Source organism: Populus nigra, chromosome 5 (genome assembly GCF_951802175.1).
Source record: "Populus nigra chromosome 5, ddPopNigr1.1, whole genome shotgun sequence".
NCBI classification, from domain to species: domain Eukaryota; kingdom Viridiplantae; phylum Streptophyta; class Magnoliopsida; order Malpighiales; family Salicaceae; genus Populus; species Populus nigra.
This window is the reverse complement of record NC_084856.1, coordinates 20,157,781-20,180,480: the sequence shown is the minus strand read 5'-3', so window position 1 is coordinate 20,180,480 and position 22,700 is coordinate 20,157,781. Positions and strand designations below refer to the sequence as shown.

Genomic DNA, 22,700 nt, shown 5'->3' with positions numbered 1-22,700 from the left:
CAAGAGTAATATTTATAATACATCTTACTGGTAGGACCCACTAAAATCAAAGATTGGGCTACAGGTTTTGAGAAGCAGCATTTTGCTGCTTCTCGTGGTGGGGGAGGAACCTCAATAGCAGAGCATGGCTCCACTGTTGCACCGTTCACTAAAGTGAATAGTTTTGTTTTTTTTTTTTTTGAAAAACCAGTGCGAAAAGTGTGGTTTTTTTTTTTGAAAAACTAGTGCAGTTAATTGATTATACTCACATTGTTCACGTGAACGGTTTTTTTTAAAATTAGTTTAAGGTGAATTAAATTTACCTGTACTGTAATCTCAATTTTATTGCCGATAATATTTTACCTAATTTTATTGCACGCAAGATAAATCATGGAAATTGTAGTTATTGTCGAATGAATTTTGTACGTAATGAAATTGTTGATTTTTTTAAAAAAATATGTTTTACTCGAAAAACTAGTATTTAATATTATTTAATAACACTACAGAAATTAGAAGGATATCGCATGATAACGTAGCATTTGTGGAATTTGATCGCAATTCCAATTATGTTCTTGCCGGGTTCGACCCAGTAAAATCAGTTTTTATTTTTATTTTAATTGTGTTTTATTCAAAAAATTAAAAGGAGATTGCTTGATGACGTAACAAAAAATTCAGTTTTTGTTGTTGCGCGCTTAAGAAACCATGGAAAATATAGTCCTTATTTGATAAATTTCGTATATGATGACATTGCACATAGTTTAATGGAATAATAAAAAATATTTGATATCAATATTATTTATTTCATGATGTAATAATAGTAGTTAAATCTACAATATTTAAATTAAAAATCATTAATATTAATGTTATATATATATATATATATATATTTAATTATTTTATAACCTCAATTTGAAAAGCATTTTTTTAACCAAACACCTTAAACTACCTTTTGTTCAACCTTAATTTTAATCACAGTTTTAACTAAATATATATTTTTTCAAACCAACCTAAACTAAAAATATTTTTTATAAAATAACTTTTTTAAAACCACAAACACAACCACAACAACAACCTCGATACCAAACACACTCTTAGAGGTGAGTGCATGTTGTCGTCCACGCTTAATTCTCAGGCAACGAACTACTCAGGGGCGTTGCATGATGGATAAGTCAATGGCCTTGGTTTATCCAACCCAATAATGCCTGATTTATTTTTTTATATTTTTTTTAAAAATAAGTTTTTAATTTATATTTTAATTAATATCTATTTTTTATGATTTTTTCTGTTTATTTAGTCTTTTTTTAGATTATGATTATTTTTTAATGATATTGAATGTTAATTTTTAATGAGGTTGATATGATTTATCAGTGATTCGTAAAACTAATTATTTAAAAAAAATATATTTTTTAAAAAACTAATTTTATATGTATGTTAATTTGTACTACAATTTATTTTGATAAACAAATTTATTAATGATATATCTAGATACTTGACATAACAACAACTTCATATTTTATAGTCCTTTATCGGATCGAGTTTCAATTTTAGACAAGCTATAAAGTTTAACTTGTGACTCGAGTAATTTTATTAAAGCTTGAGTGAGATTTGATTAATTTTTTTTCTAAACAATATTATTTTGGTTTTTTTCTCAAACTTATTCAAAAAACTTAGTTAGACAGATCAACTAAAAATAGCCTGTAGACTTTCAAGAGTGAAAAACCAGAATTTTAGAAAATATATAAAAAATAAACTCAGGTTAGGGTTTAATCGAAGTGAAAAAAAGAGATAAAAATAGGTTAAATTTTAATTTGAAGCCAAGCTAAACCAAATACCCAAACCCAGTATTTGCAACGACCAGTCTTTTTGATACGGAAAAGGATGATGATACTGCTATATTTATTGTTTTGTGTGGTACTAGCGCAGGAAAAGATGACGTTGTGTCGTAGATGTGTTTTTTTATATCTTGATAATTAAAAAATAAAAAGATAATGCATGCCTTTAATATCATAAGTTAAAAAATATTTTTAACTGATAAATGATGACAAGAGTTATGAACGCTAATTAAACTATAAATTAAAATTTGTTTGTTTGTTGAAAAATAGTAAATTTTTTTTAGAAAGCAAATTTTTTTTTTATGTTTGGTAGTATAATGAAAAATAAGTTGGAAAATACTTTCCAGTATTTGGTTATATAATGGAAAATAAGTTGAAAAATAACTTATTAATGTTTTATTTTTTTAATTTTATTAAAATAACGAGAAACAAATCTTACAAATTAAAAAGTTGAATGAGAATGAGAATGAAATTGAAAAAAAATTAATTTCATAAATTATCTCAAATAAAATAAATAATAATCAAAATAATAGAGATCAAATCTAAAAAATAAAAAAATTGAAAGATGAAGAAATTAAAATAATAATAATTAACATTTCATAAATGATTTGATTGATAAAAAATTTCAATTAAAAAATGATAAGGAAAAAATAAATAATAATTATGAAAATAAGGATCAAAATTAATATAAAAATTAAATTCTAAGGGATAAAATTAAAAAAAAATATTTTTAAAAAAATATATATAGCAATCAAAAGTTTGATGATCAAATTTGATATAATCAGCAAATAATATGATATTTTTAAATTTTTCATAACTTCAAGAAAGTGTTTTCCTATCAAAATGAAAAAAATATTTTTTTAAAAATTAAATTAAATTTTTCTTTGACTATAAAATATTTTTCATAGATTAGAATGTGTTTTTCATTCCACAACATTTATAAAGACAAACAAATTTAGAATTGAATAAAAAAAGCTGTCATTTCTTGGTTCAGTAGCAGAGCCTCCAGCTTGGCATGCTTTATCCACCCACGCCGAGCATCGTCCCGGTGCAGAACGAGACGAATCAAAGCCAAGACCAGCATGAGTTTCGGGCTCATTTAAAGTAAACCAGTGTTTCACCCGATCTCCGAATTTTTGAAAGCACAAGTCGGCAAAATCTCGAAAATCATTGCTGTCGATCGGATAATATATAAAAACTCATTATCACCCAAGTTAAAATCTCGAGCTCATTAATTAATCCAATACAAATACTTGAGAAACACTCCTGTTGTAGATATTTATTTTTTAATGTAAAATTAAATATGAAACTTACACAATGTCCTCCATACTATATATTAATATATAAGAAATGAATTATAAAACTATATATTAATATCTTTCTTCAATCAGTCATCGTCAAGCACTCCTTCCTTTGTAGAGATTGTAGAAATCAATTGCAACATCACCGGTGCTATGATCTTTTATTCTGGCTGCAAAGTCTCATACAAATAACATTTCAAATTAATTTGTTTGAGAGTCTGTATATAATTGATATAACTCCAAAAATATAACTTACTGGAGAATATTATAAGAAGAACATGAATTGCTCCAAATAAAAATTGTCATGTTCCTTTATAACATGCCTTTGGAAGGGAATTGAAGTTTTGGTAGTAATTTTTATAATATTTTTTCTAATAAAATCAATCGATATATATAGTTATATGCACCATGTTAAAAAATTATGTTAATAATAACCAAAAACTAAATTAAAAAAAAGTGAGAGATAGATACAGTCACCAGGAGTTATTCAATTCATTTTTAATTTAAAGCAAAGATTGAAAAATATTCAATAAAACAATACCCTAAACATATTTTAATTTCATCTACTTTAAATTAAAGGAAAAGAATGAATTGTTTTTTTAATGTGAGATGATAATATTTTGAATTAAAATCGTGTTAATTTAGAGTAACCTTCAAAACTTATAAAAATATTAAATAAATAAAATTGATTAACAAAATGAAAAAATTTCTCCAATGTACAATGAAGTGTGAGAAAGTACCCTGTAAATCATCCACGACAAAAACGCAATGTATTTTATTTTATTTTATAATTTAATTTAATGGTAGTGCACAATCATATCTCCTGTCCTCCCCAGCCCCACAGTACATGGGGACTTTTTAATTATGCTTGAGATACCTGGATCGTCATGAGTAAATGTGTCCCAAATGCTCGGCCCTCTGTTACTAATGTTTGCATGACCTTCGAACTGATTACACACCATGCACAAAGATAGTTTCAACATTAGCTAGGTATGAATAAATTAAACCCTCATTCTAATAATAAAATAATATTTTTATTATTTCTATAAAGAAATAAACTAATAACGTGTATATGCTAGCTAGCTTTTAAAGGACATCCTAGTCTCCTTAATATATATATATATTCTCTTTGATTTATCAAAAAATAAACAGATATTTTTCTGAATATTAATCTGATAATTGATCAGAGAAACTATTCCATGCGCTCAAACAATCGATGTATAGTTTCTTCCTCTACTTTCATGAGATTCGACAATGAACATTAACCTATAAGAATGAATAGAAAAGGAAGAATCAAGATTAGAAAATGCACTATATAGCTCATGTTGTTAGGACTGGATCCCATGAAGGATAAGTCCATATATATATTCTAGCTACCTGATATATAGGCAGCTGAGCCAGTCCCAAAAACAAAGCCATCTGGGAAGCAACTTGTGCTAAATTTATGATCTTTGGGGTTTCGCAGTTAACATATGTCATTGGCATAGTAGGAGCCAATGAGCTAAGCAAGCAACACTAAGAACCCTAATAGCAGAGACAACTCTCCAGTAGCCATTGCAAGAGTGATCGATTATTGTTCGAAGGCTTTGTGGTTTAAGTTCTTATGATCAAACCCTTTATATAGAGGCTCTACCACTGGAAAGTATAATCTACCTGCGAAATGTGCGTTCATGCATGCTTGCCCTTGATTCTGCCTGGTCCTGACTTGCCGAAACTTTTTTTTTTTTTTTTTTGGTGGGGCGACCAAAATTTTAGAGAAGATCCATTCACATTCTGACGATTGACCAAACCAATTTTAACAGATGATATACCCCACGATGTGAAGCACCAGATCCCTGGGATTTCAATCTTGCTGTGCTAAAAGAAGCTATCACATATATACTTAACCCATAAGCTAAACTTGCTTTGGTTATTTTTTTTTTGTTTTTGTTTTTGAATCGGATAAATTGACTTGAGAGATAATATAATGTACATTAAATAATGATAATGTTTACTATTTGTTTTTTTTTATCTAATTGTTATCTAATTATAGTATAATACAATGTCCATTAAATAATATGGACCAACATAACTATAACTACAGTGGGAAGTAATTCAGCATGGATATAACAAATAAGTTTTGAGGTGTGAAAATTATTATCTTTAAAGTATTAATTGTTGTTATTATATTTGCTGTAGGGTTAAACCAATATATTTTTAGAATACAACAAAACCTTAAACGTATAGACAATAGCTTCTATAAATTTATTAAGAAATTTTGTTTTGTTTCTAATAAATATAAACAGAAAGTTTGTAGAGAAAAATTAAAAAGAGAAATAGATTCTTTCTAATTAATTTTTGTCAACATCAAAATGATATTTATAAATAAAATAACATCCTTACAGAGTTTAAAGACAACTCTTTATTCAAATCATTTGAATAGTTTGACAAGAGATATCATGTATAATTATTATATTAATTAATTTTAAAAAATTTAATCAATTAAATTAAATTAATTAATTTCAAAAATAATAATAAAAATAATTTATTATATAATACCAATAGTGCATATGTATATATAAAGCCCTCCAAATCTTCTCTTCAACATCTAAATTTATTGATTTGTTGTCTCTCGTGTATTATAAGGTACAATAAAATTTTTTATTTTTTTAATATGAGATAAAATTCTTTTAAATTACATAGTATACAAATTATTTAAAAAAAATGTAGATATTTTTTCAAAAATAAAGTCAGGACCCTCTGGAAATGGTGGGGTTCTAAGACACAAGGAAGGAAATTTTCCATGTGTCTTCTCCTGTTCTACAATTTAAAATGCTCTTCAATTGAGTATTAATTACTTCTATATATGCTCTTAACATAAATTGTATTATGGAGTCTGATAAATATAATATTTTAGTAATTAGATCAAAAGCTCTTAACATAATAGCGTTTACAGTGAATGGCATGATGCGTTTTCCTTAAACTATTATTATTAAAAAAATTGTTCATGAAGCACGAGTAGAAAACAGACACGTATAGATAAATTAAATAAACGCATCCCAACTCCATGCATAAGTTGGGAAATTCATAAAAACAGTTGACTTTTAGTTCTTGCAAAAAACCAAGACTTGTAGAAATTGCTGAGGGAAAAGGTGCATGGTTATTTATTCGCTCTGCGGGCATGGCCGAAGGAAAGAGGCACACCAATAAAAAAGAGCAATAATTGAGTGACTCTTCCGTAAAGCGAATCTTTTTTCCATATAAAAAAAAAAGAGCAATAAATGAGTGATGTGCACACAGCAAATGTTTTTTTTTTGGATCGATTTCACATAAATTACAAAGCGGGAGGAGAAGAAGAAAGACTTAGCTGGTCTGCTGGAGCTGGCGGCGACGTTCTTTCTGGCTGATGTTACTCTCCCCTCTGCTTCTGTTTTTCGTTCACTCCTCCTCTCTTCTTGCTTTTCTTTTGGCGCCATATTTTGTTGTTTGTCTTTTGCTGTCTGTTCGTCCTCCTTCGTTCTCTCTCTAGCTATCCGTTGTATCTCAGTTTTCCATCCCCTGGTCCGGAGACAAAGTCGAAGACGATGGCGCACTGGTCCATCTCTTTGGATCCTTCTATTTCGTTGTTTTGTTTTCTGTTCTTCACGTTCGTCTTTGTTCTTTTCGTTCTCTCAGTTCGTCCTTGTTCTTTTCGTTCTCTCAGTTCGTCCTCTGGTGTTATCTCCCTTTCGTCCTGCTTCCCCTTGTTCTTCGTTTTTTTTCTCATCATGGCCTTTCTCTGGCTTTTATAAATCCAGAGAATACCATGCGTTCATGCATCGTGGGGGAGAGAAACTTGACCACGATCTGCTGTCGTTTTCTGCTGAATCGGTGGAACGAAGAAGATGAACGGTTTGCTTTGAAACGGCGCCGTTTTCACCTGCAATGGCCATTTCCATGTAATTCAACACCAGGATTCGACACCATTTAAAAAAAATCTTTAGTTTCTAATTTAATCCATTCAATCTTTAATCAACTTTTAATTTTTTTTAAAATCACGCAGGTGAGTTAGGCAAGCTAACAATCCATAACGCATGGCGAGTTAAATTCAAAATTGTCTCCATGTGACCACCCATGTTCTCAATTTCATCCAAAATAATCAATCGATTCTCTAAGATATTAAGTTTCCTAGTTATTCAACACCGGGCCCAGCAGGGGAAATGGCCCAGCGGCCACAAGGTCTCCTTACTTGCCGTTTAGCGATATAATCAAAGAAATCTTTTTTGATTAGGGTTTCAGTACAAAAGAAATACAACCTTGAAAAGATAAAGATATATACAAACATATAATAAATTTATAATCAAGGTCTCCTTACTTGCCGTTTAGCGATATAATCAAAGAAATCTTTTTTGATTAGGGTTTCAGTACAGAAGAAATACAACCTTGAAAAGATAAAGATATATAGAAACATATAATAAATTTATAATCAAGGTCTCCTTACTTGCCGTTTAGCGATATAATCAAAGAAATCTTTTTTGATTAGGGTTTCAGTACAGAAGAAATACAACCTTGAAAAGATAAAGATATATAGAAACATATAATAAATTTATATGATTTTATACTTTCAAAACAAAATTAAAATTATGTATATTAAGACCAAAGAAACCCTATAAGATTAATCATCTTATTAAACTAAATAACTTGTTAATCATGGAGTTCTTATCCATAATTATCTAAAAATATGTTTAACTACCCGTATAATTTTCTACATAAAAATATAGACAGTTTAGATCCATTTATCACACCCATGATTTCACATAATCCGATAGAATTGGAGTCAAAATCAGTTATCAAAACTTTCCAAATTCTACTAGAAAAAGGTGTCACGGTCACTCACCAACTGTAACACCATTACTATTATAAAACCAAGCACTTACTCTCCACGTCTTTGTTTCAGTCAACAAATTGTGGCTTCACCTCTGTCTCTCTTACTAGGTTTTTGACGTGACCAGGTAAGCACTAGTTGATATTGTTACAGGAGGTACGAGGATGTTATTGTTACAGGAGGAACGAGGATGTTGTTCATGTTTATGTGAAATAGTTGGAATATTATCATGACAATGTCACATTAAGCATGCTTTGATTTTTACTCTGTCCATGTGTGTCGAGTGTGGACTGACTTAAAAATATTTGTTTATGTGCTTTTCATGTTAATGTTATTGTAAGGTATGTCCAGTTTGTTTCCGTGCTTTAAGCAATGGTTAAACATAAATAACCAGGTTCATATAATTACCCAGTACTGTTACTAAAAGCTTTGAAATCTGAGATTGCTATAGTTACAACTTACAAGGGTTTGGGATGCCCGACTTAGAAATTGGAGAAGATATATCCCAAGTGTTTGATTACTGTTGATGTTTCGAAGACAGATTTATTTTGTCTTTTTTCCGTCTCTCAAATCAAATACTCTTTTGAATCCTACGCTCCTATCATAGACATATTGAGTCTCTTGTAATGAGCTTGCCTACTTTGTTGTTTATATATAGTAATTAGTTTTTTTATGTTATTTAATTATAGTTCACTTTATTTTTAATCAATTCTACATGTATATATATTTTTTGATAGTTCTGAAATCTCTAAGAGTTTCTTCAAAGGCAAGAAGATGTCAAGGATTTCAATCCCTATAGTGGGATTTCTCCTGCTATGCTGTCTTGCAACTAAGATTCAAGCTGAAGGAGATTACATAAAATACAAAGACCCGAAACAGCCAACTAACGTACGAATAAGGGACCTGATGAGTCGAATGACATTAGCAGAAAAGATTGGTCAGATGGCACAGATAGAGCGATCTGTTGCAACTGCTGATGTCTTGAGGGATTACTCTATTGGCAGCATACTAAGTGCTGGAGGAAGTGGCCCTCTCTTTAACGCCAAAGCTCAAGATTGGATTTATATGATTAATGGATTCCAAAATGCTTCACTCTCTAGTCGTCTTGGAATTCCTATGATTTATGGGATTGATGCTGTTCATGGGCACAACAATATTTATAAGGCCACTATATTCCCCCATAACGTAGGTCTTGGAGCCACAAGGTAAGATATCATTTACCTACACATACACATGTTAGTTACCACCTTTTCTTGTTCCAAAGAATTTAGAGAGTTTTACACGAACATGGTTTATTGAAAGAAAACTGTCGAGACCAGGACCGTGACCAGGTTTATGCAATAATTTCTCAAAAAATAAAATAAAAATAGATATGCCTTTTTTTTTGTTCATAGTTGTGATCTTAACAATTCTTTATTTCAGGGATCCTGACCTTGTGAAGAGGATCGGAGCAGCGACTGCTCTTGAAGTTAGGGCTACAGGCATTCCTTACGTTTTTGCTCCATGCATTGCGGTACGCAGTGATCTAAAAGAAAAATTTGAATCTGATCATATCTCTAAAATTAGGATTTATTTATTTATCATTATAAAATATTAATCATTGGATAACAAACAGGTTTGTAGAGATCCCAGATGGGGTAGGTGCTATGAGAGCTATAGTGAGGATCCTAAAGTTGTTGAAATGATGACAGAGATTATACCTGGATTGCAAGGTGATGTTCCTCCAGATTCCAGAAAGGGTGTTCCCTATGTTGGTGGAAAGTAAGTGTGACTTAATTTAAACATTTAATTTATATATATATATATATATATATATTAACTGCTCAGATAATAATGCTAACCTTGTTACAGGGACAAAGTTGCAGCCTGTGCGAAGCACTTTGTTGGCGATGGGGGCACCACCAAGGGCATTAACGAGAACAATACTGTTATTGGTTACCATGGATTGATGAGCATTCATATGCCAGGTTATTTTCACTCCATTATCAAGGGTGTCTCAACTGTTATGGTTTCTTACTCAAGCTGGAATGGACAGAAGATGCATGCCAATCGTTACCTTGTCAAGACTGTTCTCAAGGATATCCTCAAGTTCAGGGTACTGCTTAATTAAATTTCTGATGTTTTTGATTAAATTATGTATCCAAAACTAAGTCATAGAATATTATGAAAAGCAAACAATTCTAACCTTTTGCCTTCATTTTTTGAACGTCACAGGGTTTTGTCATCTCTGATTGGGAGGGTATTGACAGGATTACTTACCCACCTCATTCAAACTACACAGAATCAGTTCTGAAAGGAATTTCAGCCGGCATTGACATGGTTAGTTGATTCCTATCTCTCTATTCTCAAGACTAGCAGAAATTTTCCTATCCTTGACAAACAAAATGTTTTTTTTGTTCTGGTTGATTAGAGCTGCTGCTTTTCTTGACATTGAAGCTTTAACATGTGTGTTTCAGATCATGGTTCCATACAACCATACCGAGTTCATCAATATTGTGACTGACTTAGTAAATAACAGTTACATTTCCATGGACCGTATTGATGATGCTGTCAGGAGGATTTTGCGAGTGAAATTAACTTTAGGTCTATTTGAGACTCCCTTAGCTGATGAGACCTTGGTTGACCAGCTCGGAAGCCAGGTAGCTTTATACGTCTGATTCTAAGCATTCCTTTCCCATTTCAGGAGATTACTTATTTGCCTGAAAACTTGCCACTTGTTATGAAACAGGCTCACAGAGATTTGGCAAGAGAAGCTGTGAGGAAGTCACTTGTGCTGTTGAAGAATGGAGAGAACGCGGATGCTCCAGTTCTACCCCTCCCTAAAAAAGCATCTAGGATCCTTGTAGCCGGAAGCCATGCCAACAATTTGGGCTATCAATGTGGAGGATGGACTGCAACTTGGCAAGGAGTTGATGGCAACAATTACACTGCTGGTATAATTAACATGCTTCCCCTTTTTGCTTCCATTTCAAGCACGATTCTCTTGAATTCAAATATAATAGTAGCAGTATTGATGGAACTTGTCCCATCGCACAATGAGCAGGAACCACCATCTTAAGTGGTATCTCAGCCGCAGTTGATCCAAGCACAGAAATCGTCTACAGCAAGAACCCTGGTGCTGATTTCGTCAAGTCCAACAACTTCTCTTATGCCATTGTTGTGGTCGGAGAGACTCCTTATGCTGAGACAGCTGGAGACAGTTTGAACCTGACCATTGCTGAACCAGGTCCAAGTACGATCCTCAATGTCTGCGGCAATGTTAAGTGCGTTGCGGTCACAGTATCTGGCCGTCCAGTCGTGATTGAGCCCTATGAGTCACAAATCGATGCTCTTGTTGCTGCTTGGTTGCCAGGCACTGAAGGTCAAGGAGTAGCAGATGTGCTTTTCGGGGATTATGGATTTACTGGAAAGCTGCCTCGGACTTGGTTCAAGACCGTTGATCAGCTCCCTATGAATGTTGGTGACTCTCATTACGATCCCCTCTTCCCCTATGATTTTGGACTCACTACTAAGCCTGTCAATGCTAGCTAGAAAATCTGCTTTTGAAGAACTATTGGTTTCAGCATGTCATGTAATGTTACAAGACACTTAATTAGCTGAGTCATGATTTTTGCTTTGGTTTTTTTTTTAAACAGATTTTTGTTTGAAGTTTCAGTTAGTATGGAGATTGTTGATTTGATACGTCTATGCATTGCATGCCATAACATAGGAGTCATGTTGCCTCATTGAGAGTAGCGCAACTTTTCAAAAAAATTATTTAGTTTTAGGTTTTAGAAATACAGTCAATTTTGATCAAGGCAATATTATCAGAACATCTATTAACAGTTTTGATAAGTTTTCCCCCATGATTATAGATTTTATATTAATTGATCCATCCCTACTGTCGATACACGACGTCGGGCGACGGCTCCCGTTTTTTTGTTTATTTTAACAAAAAGGGTTTTTTTTTTCAATTGGGGGAAACAAAGATTTTATTGGAGTCGCCATCTAGTAATTTGAGGGAACTAGAAATCCCAAATTAGACACTGGTCCTAGAGATTCGGGTACGGGGTTAGTTATGATTAAGGGAAGGTAGACACCACCCTTAAAACATCCTTTCAAAAGAAAGGTTACCCTTACTTGTGTGTTTTTTATTTGATTCAAATGCGATTATACTTTGGGCTTATTTGTAAAAAAATTTATGATTAACGTCGGTCCCTAAAAATAGGGGACACGTTAAAAATGACATCAGTCCCTAAAAATTAGGAGACTCGTCTAAAATATTAACGTTTATCCCTAAAAAGGAGGGTTACGTCTGGGTTACCAAAAGAAATAATAGATATAATCCATTATATTTTGGGTTTATTGGTAATTTGCTTTTTTTTTTTAAATGGTTAACGCCGGTCCCTAATAATAGGAGACGCGTTAAAAATGACATCAGTCCCTAAAAATTAGGAGACTCGTCTAAAAACTGACGTTTTAACCCTAAAAAGGAGAATTACGTCTGGGTTACCAAAAGAAATAATGGAAATAATCTATATTTGGTATTTACATTTTTGACATCGGTCCTTTTAAAAAAGAGACGTGTCAACTTTGATTTTTGTATTTTTTTTACAACATGCAAGAAAATTTACAAGCATTTATATATAAAAAATATCAAAAATACCAGTTGAAACCCAAAAAATTACCTGAGTGTCAATGTATAGGTAAAAGACTGAAATACCCTCGGATTTCTTGAAAAATTACGAAAATGCCACTGGCGGCGCGTGTGGCACACGCGCGGTTACTGTGGGTGGCGGCGAGGTCTCCCGGCGAGATTTCTGTCCAACCGACGGTCGATCCTGGTAGATTTGAGGACGAGGATTCTGATGGCGGTGGTATCGTCGGCCGTTGATGGCTGACGAAGGAGAATCGACGACTTGAAGCTTCGGTGGCCGCCGACAATCGCGACCCTTTTCCGGCCAAACGGGGCCGAGAAAACGCTAGAAAAGACCGTTGTTATGCTTTTTAGGAGGTTGGCGACCTTTCTGTGGTGGTTTGGAGGCTTGATACGGCCGGAGATGGGAGATCGGGGGAGAGAGAGAGTTGCCGGCGAGAGGAGAGAGAGGCTCTGAGATGTGCTATGGTGTAAACGCGCGCACGGTTCATCGGTGCAGCTGAAGGCTGTGAACCGTTGGATCGTCGTTGAACTGATCCCGCGGCTGCGATTGGGTGGATCTGCAAGTTGATCGGACGGTCCGGATGGGCTAAGGTGTGATCAGATGTGTCGCGGTGTACCGAAAGCTCAGTACACCGTGTGACGTGGCGCCACCGGATCCAAGGGAGAATTGTTTTAAGGGCTGAGATTGATTTAGGTTTTAATTGGGTGTGGTAAGCCCTATTGTATCTTATTAAATCAACGGTTCAGATTTAAACACTATAGATCTAACGGTTAGGATATATTTGGTATTTTTCAAATTGTTTTTTTTGAAAATTAATATCCTACTCACATGAAGAAATAGTAAAAAAATGTGAATAGTAAAGATTTCTTTTTTTTTTTCTTTTTTTTCTTTCTTTCTTTTTCTTCCTCCTCTTTTCTTTTTTTCCTCCCCCATCTCGCGAACTGTCATTGGCTATAGCCACTCACGTGGAGCATGCAAATCTTTGAATTTCCACAGATCTTATTTTTTAAATCACCGTTTGCTTTCGGCATTTGTTTAATCACCGTTTGCTTTCGGCGCAACGTGTTGCGCCGTTTGACAATTTATTTTATTTTATTTTTTATTATGTATAATAATATATATTTATGTAGGCAAAATTTAAAACTCTATTTAGTATTAGAAAAAACCTGATTCAACCGCTAAAAATCCATTTTAATGACCGAAAATTATGTTGAAACACTGGGAAAAAAACTTTTGATGGGTATCAACCCAGTGAACCGGGTTTTGGTCGAAAATGATGGTTTTTGACCCGAAACAGCTCGAAACTCATTTTTTACCCTGGTTGACATGGTTTGACCCGTATTGACCCGGTGGACTCAGTTTTGGTTGGAAATGACGGTTTTGACCCGAAACAGCCCGAAACTCATTTTTTACCCTGGTCGACATGGTTTGACCCGTATTGATCCGATAGACTCGGTTTTGGCCAAAAATGACGGTTGACCCGAAACGGCCCGAAACTCATTTTTTAACCTGGTCGACATGGTTTGACCCGTATTGACCCGGTGGACTCGGTTTTGACCAAAAATAACGGTTTTGACCTGAAACGGCCCGAAACTCATTTTTTACCCTGGTCGACATGGTTTGACCCGTATTGACCCGGTGGACTCGGTTTTGATGGAAAGTTGCAGTTGACTCGAGAAAAGTATATTTTTGAATTTTTAAACTTTTTTTCTTAATTTTTTTGGATTTTTATAAATAATAATAGAAATAAAATAACATTCGAGAAAATCTTGGTGGATCCAAAATTGAGTGACAACACCTACAAACACACACACACACACACACACACACACACACACACACACACACACTACTCCTAGTATGAGAACTGAGAAATTAGACCATAGATGGATTCAGGGGAGTCTGCCTCTCAAAACCAAAATATCTGTATTTTACTGGCCTGTGAAGTCTGGGTCCATCTATACTGACAGGAGAGGGACTTGATGGAGCCTGCCTCCAAAAATCAATCACACTTTGGAATTTATTACTAGAATTCATACACATTTCAGAATTTGGTATAAGAATTCAACCTCTTAACTTTTCTGGGACACTCTAGAACACACGAGCTTGATTATCACGGAAGTTCATTATTTTTTCATTTCTTTCCATTGAATATTTCTATACAGTTACCGGGGGAAGTATTTCCCTTGTGGTTATTGAAGTGCTACTCTACATCATTTTGATGAAATTAAGAAAGGAGAAAAACTTTAGAGAATATGGGGGCATGGTTTTAAAGCATCAGCGAGAAAGGATTTACAGTGAGTCAGAGCTGGCAAAAGCAACGAACAATTATGATGATCATCAGAAACTTGGCCAAGGTGGTTTTGGCTGTGTATACAAAGGAGTTTTACCAGATTATACCCAACTTGCAGTCAAGAAGTTTAAGGGAGTAGAGAAGGCTCAAATGAACGAGGAATTTCAGCATGAAATTGGCTACAAGTCAATCGCAAGAATGTGGTCAAAAGCTATTCGGGCTATTTTTGCAGACCAAAGAGCCTTTACCAGTTTACAAATTCATCTCAAACGGAACCCCTTTGCATCTTAACCATGATAAAAGTCTCAGGTGTTGAGAACTCGGACAAACCATTTGAGGGTAGCTGCTGAGACTGCACTTGCACTTGATTATTTGCATTCTTTAGCAAACCCTCCAATCGTTCATGGGAATGTCAAGACAGTGAACATACTTCCGGATGAAGATTTCACAGTAAAGATGCTAATTTTGGAGCTTAAGAGCTGATTTCACCAGGTGAAGCTGATATATATAGCCACAAAAATACAGGGGAATTTTGGCTACCTGGATAGTGAGTGTCTCTTGACAGGTAATTTAACAGTAAAGAGTGATGTCTTCAGCTTCGGAGTAGTTCTTGTGGAATTAACTTCTGACAGTACAGAAACCAAACTCTAATGCCTGGAGAGAAAATTATGTAGAAAAGATATAATAAGAAGATAGAACAATTTCAATGACAGAATGGCTAGATGGGAAAAAATTTGTATGGTTTTAATTGTGAGTTTACCAGTAACAGTTGCATGAGAATCTGTTGCATAAGGAAGGTGAGTTGGATCAGGATTACATAGCATGTGTCGCGGGGCATGCGCGGCGTCGAGGACGACGGGTTTGCCTTCTGGGAGGATGTGTTGAAAATAGGGTTAGGAAATAGTCAGAAAATTATGATTATGAGTTCAGAAGTCGCCACCTTATATTATGATTGCTAGAAAATCTATGATCTGCAAGAGTTCGAGTAAGATATTGGTTGTGTAAGGGAAAGATGCATTACCCCCAATGCACCTTACCTGAGGTAAGCTGTATTGTTATTTGATTGTTTTTCTGAGTCAAGTTTCTATTCGTTGGTTTTGTTTAAGGTTCAAGCTAGATATTTTTTCGTGAAGAAGTCTTCACTTTATTAGATTAAATCCTAACCATTCTAAAATCTAAATTTTAGCATCGTATTTATTTCTTTGTATCTTTAATACCTGCAGGTATGCTCTGTTGTATAGTTTTACACCCCTAAATATTAAAGTCTATAGTTAAACCCTAACACTTTAAATATAAAGTGAATAAAATAATTGGTGAATGGTTTTTTATATTTTGGTCAAACCCTAACGGATAATCATAAACTTGTTACAGTAGCTATTTTGCATTTTAAAACATGAAAAAGATGCAATTTTTGTTTTTGTTTTTTTTTTAATGAAAATATGCTTGGAAAACTTTTAGGATTCGACTGTATGCATAAAAACAAAATATTTTTTTATTTTTTGAAAGAGGGAATTAATTTAAAAATTTTTGAGTTTTTTTTGAAATTTCAATTTTTTTAAGAAATGTTTAGGAGAAAACTGAGTATTTAAATATCGGATCTATATCTTATAGTGTAAATATACAACCCGATATTATGCAAAATTAGTAGAAAAAATGCTAGAAAATCACAAATTTTTTTAAAGGACATTTGAATTTTTTTTGTGAATTATTATTATTATTATTTTCTTATTATTATTATATTGGGATGGACCAGCCCAACCATCTATATTGGACCCAGCGAGGTCAAGTTAGGCCGCTATCAGCCTAACTTGACCTGACTCTTTTTTTTTTTTTTGTTTGGGCTGGAACGGGTCCAACTCTGCTAGTTTGGGTTAACTGACAACCCAATAATCCTTTTTTTATATATATTGGGTAGGGCTGGACCCAACCTAAGCTCGCATGGTTGCTAGCTTGACCTAACAACCATGTTAATTATCCGGCCATTGCATGAAAAATCATGCAATGGCCACCATGGGGAGGGGGGAAAGTAAGAGGAGGAGGTAGCGAAACCTTGCTTGGCGGGAGGCAAACAGTTACTGGAGTCGTTTATGGTGTTGCAGGGTAGATTAGAGTGTGGTTGATGGCGGCAATAACGATTGAAACGTGGTAGAGGAAGAGGCCAAAGTGGTGGCCGAGAGGGGAGAAAGAAAAAACTGGGAAGATAAATGATTTTTTTCTCAACTTTGGCTTCTAATTCCCCCCTCAGGAAATGGAATCCACCCCTATTTATAGGGAATGGAAAAAGGACATTTTATCTGTTTTGGGGACAAATCTTGACCCTTAATTCGAATCGAAAGGATCCTAATCATTGGTCAAAGTGGCTATCATGGACTGTCAGATGTTGACAACTCAAGGCTGCCTGATTTGGTCACTTTGAGGCGGTGCTGATGCCGCTATGGTGTCAATCAGCCAAAAAAACCCATACCGAGGTATGGTTGAGTGTCCAGTCATCATTTTTGTGCAAGTTTTGTCAAATTTGATAGAGAGATGAATCATTAAATGCTCTTGAAAAGTAGCCTCTTTAGCAGTCTTTTCGGGTTGAATGAAAAATAAGATGAACAATAACCAGATGAAAAGTCGTTTGGTTTGTCTTATTTGTTTAACTATTCGGTCAAAACAATGTCATTTTGGTAAAAACACGTTTCATTTAATGAAACAACGTCATTTTAGCTTTTAGAGTTTTAATTTAGGGTTTTGGCCAATGTTCAATTTGATCCTCGTTAGTTTAATTTCTCTCAATTGCACCCCTAATCAAGGTTGTCAATTCCGTTCTGTTTTTCCTGAAATGGCCGAAACATTCCATACCAATTTAAAAAATGGAACAAAACGGAACAATTTTCATCTCATTTTAAATCTCGGTCCGTTCTGGATTTTTCGGCTAAATTTTGGCTGGAACGTTCCGGTTCCATTTCACATGTTCCGTTCCGCTCTTAAAAAGCTATTGAATCAAATTGAACCTTATTCAATTAATTAAACCACCCAAATATAAAAAGCTCCTTTTCATTACTATTTTCAATAGCAATGATATTAATAATAATATTGAAAATTATTATTACTATTTTCATTAATAATGATATTAATTTTTTAAAATTAGATTTATCACTAATATATATGGTTTATATTCATGTTGTTTTTTTTCATGTTTATACTTTGTAGGAATTTGAGCAAAACAATGGATGCTTTAGATTCCATTAGCTTTGATAACATTGACCTAACTTTATATTTAAAATATTTGTGTTAAAGTATTTTACTTTCATAATATTTTGATATTTTGTTTAAATTGAATTACTTTAAGTTAAAGATCTATTTAATCTTGACTATTTAGAAATATTTTAAATTTTGAAATTATATTTGTTTGGCATTGTGTTTGTATTGCATAATTTATAATTAATTTATCTTGAATTTGAATTATGTTTGTTGAATTTTATATATAGATGAAAAAACAAAACACCTACCGAAACAGAATTGACAACCTTGTCCCTAATTGACCCTAAACTTTCAATTTTATACAATTCTACTCGTGTCAAACTTCAATGTTAGCCCCAAATTTCAGTGTCTTTTTCATTTTAGTCTTTAGTCTTGTATTTATGCAAATTGACCCTCAATTGACCATTAAACTTTCAATTTACTTCAATTTCACCCTTGATTTCAATCAATTGGGTTCTTATAGTTCGACGCTTTTTGCAAGATGGTTCTTGGTTGCAAATTTCTTTAATTTAGCTCTTAATTGACCCCAAAACTGTTAATTTTTTTTAATGATTTTACCCATGATTTGAATCAATTGACTTTGTAAAAATTAATTTTCGTCTCCTAAAATTCTAATCTTCTCAATTAAACCCAAATTGGGCTTCCAAACTTATTTTTTTCAACAATTAAACCCCTAATAAAATTAATTTGACCAATTTAAAGTGTAATTAAGTTTTTACACGTAATTAAATTAATTCTTAAACATAATTAAACTTTTTAATTCAAATTAGCCTATTAAAAATCTAATTATATCATTGTACTTAATTTTATGCAGATTCGTCCAATAATTATTTAACTTGACCTTGAATATGTACTGTATCTTTAGTTTTAGGTAAAATGAGATACAATTAGACACCCGATTCCATCCAAAATTGCAACTTGATTTTGTTTTACATTTGAAATCCTCCCAACTTGCTTTTGTCGAAATGCTAGTCCTTGTATTATTATTATTATTTTATTTTTTGATTTTTGTTTTGAAAAAAAATGAATTTAAAAAATAACTCAAAAATAAATTATGACAGTATACACCATAGTGGTAATTTAACTTGACCTTGAATATGTACTGTATCTTTAGTTTTGGGTAAAATGAGATACAATTAGACATCCGATTCCATCCAAAATTGCAACTTGATTTTGTTTTACATTTGAAATCCTCCCAACTTACTTTTGCCAAAATGCTAGTCCTTGTACTATTATTATTTTATTTTTTGATTTTTGTTTTGAAAAAAAAAGATGAATTTAAAAAATAACTCAAAAATAAATTATGACAGTATACACCATAGTAGTAATTTAATCATAGAATGTCATAACATTCTTGAAGATTTAAGGTTTCAGAGGCAGTGAAAACAATAATCGATCTCCAACTAAAGTTCTCGTAGCGTTTAGATAGTCACCATAAGTAACTAGGCTAAGCATCTAAAAACATCAAAAGTTCTTTTAGTTTAAGACAATTTTTATTTTATATTTGTTCCAAAACTTTAATATAGTAGTTGTTGTAAAAATCCTAAAATGATCATCATTTTTTTTTATAATAGTCAAGAGTATTATTAAGAAAATGGCTAAAAGCATACATATTAAAAGGAAAGAAAAAAAAGAAAGCAAACAAGCTTTAGAGGTTTTGAAAAAGGGAAAGAAAACAATGTGGCAAAATGAAAAATCCTTCAATTTAAAACTTCCTTGTCACTTAAACTTTTTTTACACATACTGGTCATAACCCATCCTGACCAACCAAATATCAAATACAGGATATTAACTATCTTGGCTAAGATTAAATGATGAGATTACAAGGACTAATTAATTAACTGATTATCCAACTCGAGATCTTTTTTCTAAACTACTTGAATTATTTAAGATATTATCAATATGAGAATAAAAAAATGATGAATCATATAACATGCAAATAAAAAAAAAATACATATCATTTCAAATAACTTCATATCAAGTTTTACTTGCACCTAGAAAGATATGGACAGCATAGCAACTTGCATCTCTCAATTCAAATCCTTTGAGGGGCATTGTGGGATTTAGAGATGGAAAAAGAATACTTCCATTGTCTAGTACAAGATCAATTGAAAAATTCCTGATCGATGATAAAAGAAAAAAGAAAAATCCTACATATATATATATATATATATATATATATATATATATATATATATATATATTACAGATTCAAAAACTAACTGGGTTGAGAGTTGGCCGGCCACTATATGACTAATATTCTAGCTATCATCGAGTGTAATCTGGAGTCAATTAGTAGAGGGAAAAAGAGGGGGAGGGATTTGGCCTTTCTTGCAGCATTGCCTTAGATATGCTCCTATGTAGTCATTGACTGCTTCAAATTCTTTGCTTCTGTGTCCCTGCCGGCAATATCATTTAAATCCATGTTGGTCATAAAATCTTTGAAATCAATTAGTCTTTCAATCCGGGCGGCTAATATAAGAAAGATGCTGCAGTATTTTCTTGAAAAAATCTGCAATGATACCTTGAAAGTGTCACAAAAATAGATTAATTTACTGTCAGTTTAATATATTAGGCTTTTCTTTTTACATCTGATTACTTACTCCCTAGGCCGGGTGGCTTGGCTCGTAAAGAGACCATATATAGGTTAACATGCAGTACTAATCCTTTGACCTTCCCAATTAATCACACAAACAGCAGAAAACCATGAGGTTGGTCAAGGTTCATCTCTTTCTCCTCTGTGTTGCTGGAGTTGTTCTCCTTGGTCACCAATGCTGTGGTATGTGAATCGACCCTTTTACATCTGAGATTTTAATAATATCTCAAGAACATAAAACTAATCTTTGTATCCCATTGTAATAAAAATAAAAGTTAATGGATTCATTTGTTGATTATATACTAGCTTTTATATAATTGTTTTTTTTTTCGGATTTCAAGATATTCAAAGATATAATAAGTCAAAACAATAGAAATTTTACGATTTCTGTAGGACATCAAACTGTGCATCTATTTCCCTTTGATTTTCGTAATAAAAGGAAAAATTGGCCCTACGCAGTCTGCTTCTTCGGAATGTTTTTCTTTGTTAAAAAAGAAAAGAAATATGAGGACTTTAGAATCCAGTATTTCCTTTAAGAAAGGTTATTTATATTGATTGGGCCAGGCATTCATTTGTTTCCTTTCTTATTTATTTATTCTAAAACTTAAAAAAATAGCTTCAAATTAACACTCCCTAGCTACACATATGATCAGCTAGTTCGATCATACTGATAATTATCAAGACTTTCATCTGCAAAGTATGTGAGAGATAAAACAAAATATGAGCCACAAGGAGTTTTCATCAAATATTTTTTTTTTATATAATTGATTTTCTGCAAGAAAACAGGAAATGATCATCAAGAGTATTTTTCCACCTCAGGAAAGAAAATCTGTATAGGCTGAAATCCACAAACTCTTGATGTATACATTGTTCTTGTGACTCTGATCAGATGCGAAGGTGATGATGGAGTACATTGGTGCCACAGGCCAACCCGTGACATTTAATACTGTTCCAGTTGAAGACAACATTGACTTCCATTTCATACTTAGTTTTGCCATTGATGCAGATCCTTCTGCTAAGCCTCAAAATGGAAAATTCTCACCATATTGGGCAGACACATTAACCCCACAATCAGTGGCAGCTATCAAGGAGCGTCACCCTAATGTGAAAGCCTTGGCAAGTCTTTCTGGTTGGAGTTTAGGTGGCGAAGTCCTTCGTTGGTACAACCCTGAAAACCCTCAACTTTGGATCAATAATGCTTTCACCTCTCTTACATCCTTAGCTAAGGAATATCATCTTGATGGTATCGACATCGATTACGAAAACTTCCCTATAAACAATGCTAGTTTCGCTTACTGCATAGGCGAGCTCATTACCTTACTGAAAAACCAAGGTGTCATTTCTGTGGCCACTATCGCACCTTTTCACACCACTGTTTTGCCCTATATTGAGCTCTTTAATAAGTATGGAGATGTTATTGACTATGTTAATCACCAATTTTATACTGATAAAGTTACGAGCCCCAAAGGGTATTTAGCAGCATTTCAGCTTCGAGCCACGCAATTCGATAAGGATAAATTGTTACCTAGCTATGAAGTGAATGGAAGGGGTATTCAAGGAGACGCATTTTTTGATGCTTTAAATCTGCTGGAGGCAAATGGATTTGATGTCAATGGCGTGATGATCTTCTCAGCTGATGCTTCTTCTTCTAATAACTATTACTATGAGAGGAAATCCCAAGCTTTCTTGACCAATTCTACAAGTGTGTGATTCAAATATTTTTTGCAAGAATGCTGTTAAATAAGGACACCTTGAGATCAAATAAAATAAAATTCAAAGTAATTGATTTCTGTTTCATCTTATACCATTGATTGTGTTCGTGTTGAATACTCACTGTGTAACAATTCTAACATTAGCCTGATGATTTTCTTGTATATATATAATTTGATAAATATTTGAACACGCATTAATACGAAACAACCGTTTTTCTTATACATACCAAAGGATCGATGTAAAAAGGGGAAAACAGG

The 22,700-nt window shown here is 33.1% G+C and overlaps 2 protein-coding genes across 2 annotated transcripts; both read left to right on the top strand.

The window, feature by feature from the left end:
• The first annotated feature begins 8,729 nt into the window (after nt 1-8,729).
• On the top strand, nt 8,730-11,540 carry LOC133695460 (uncharacterized). The gene is made up of 8 exons (XM_062117473.1): nt 8,730-9,160; nt 9,378-9,468; nt 9,571-9,716; nt 9,807-10,050; nt 10,170-10,274; nt 10,412-10,594; nt 10,684-10,888; nt 10,999-11,540. The coding sequence occupies exons 1-8, from the start codon at nt 8,730-8,732 to the stop codon at nt 11,484-11,486; spliced, it is 1,893 nt and encodes a 630-aa protein (XP_061973457.1). The 3' UTR covers nt 11,487-11,540.
• Nucleotides 11,541-21,630: 10,090 nt separating this feature from the next.
• LOC133694865 (chitinase 2-like) lies at nt 21,631-22,440 on the top strand. Its single transcript, XM_062116561.1, has one exon. It carries the CDS (start codon nt 21,631-21,633, stop codon nt 22,438-22,440), a length of 810 nt encoding a protein of 269 aa, XP_061972545.1.
• The last annotated feature ends 260 nt before the right edge of the window (nt 22,441-22,700 follow it).

Bases quoted from the DNA above. Each gene is read 5' to 3' on its own strand.
- LOC133695460 (XM_062117473.1), top strand. From the start codon at position 8,730: ATGTCAAGGATTTCAATCCCTATAGTGGGATTTCTCCTGCTATGCTGT. The intron at 9,469-9,570 runs GTACGCAGTGAT...GATAACAAACAG, and splicing joins TTTTTGCTCCATGCATTGCG to GTTTGTAGAGATCCCAGATG. The intron at 9,717-9,806 runs GTAAGTGTGACT...ACCTTGTTACAG, and splicing joins GTTCCCTATGTTGGTGGAAA to GGACAAAGTTGCAGCCTGTG.
- LOC133694865 (XM_062116561.1), top strand. From the start codon at position 21,631: ATGATGGAGTACATTGGTGCCACAGGCCAACCCGTGACATTTAATACT.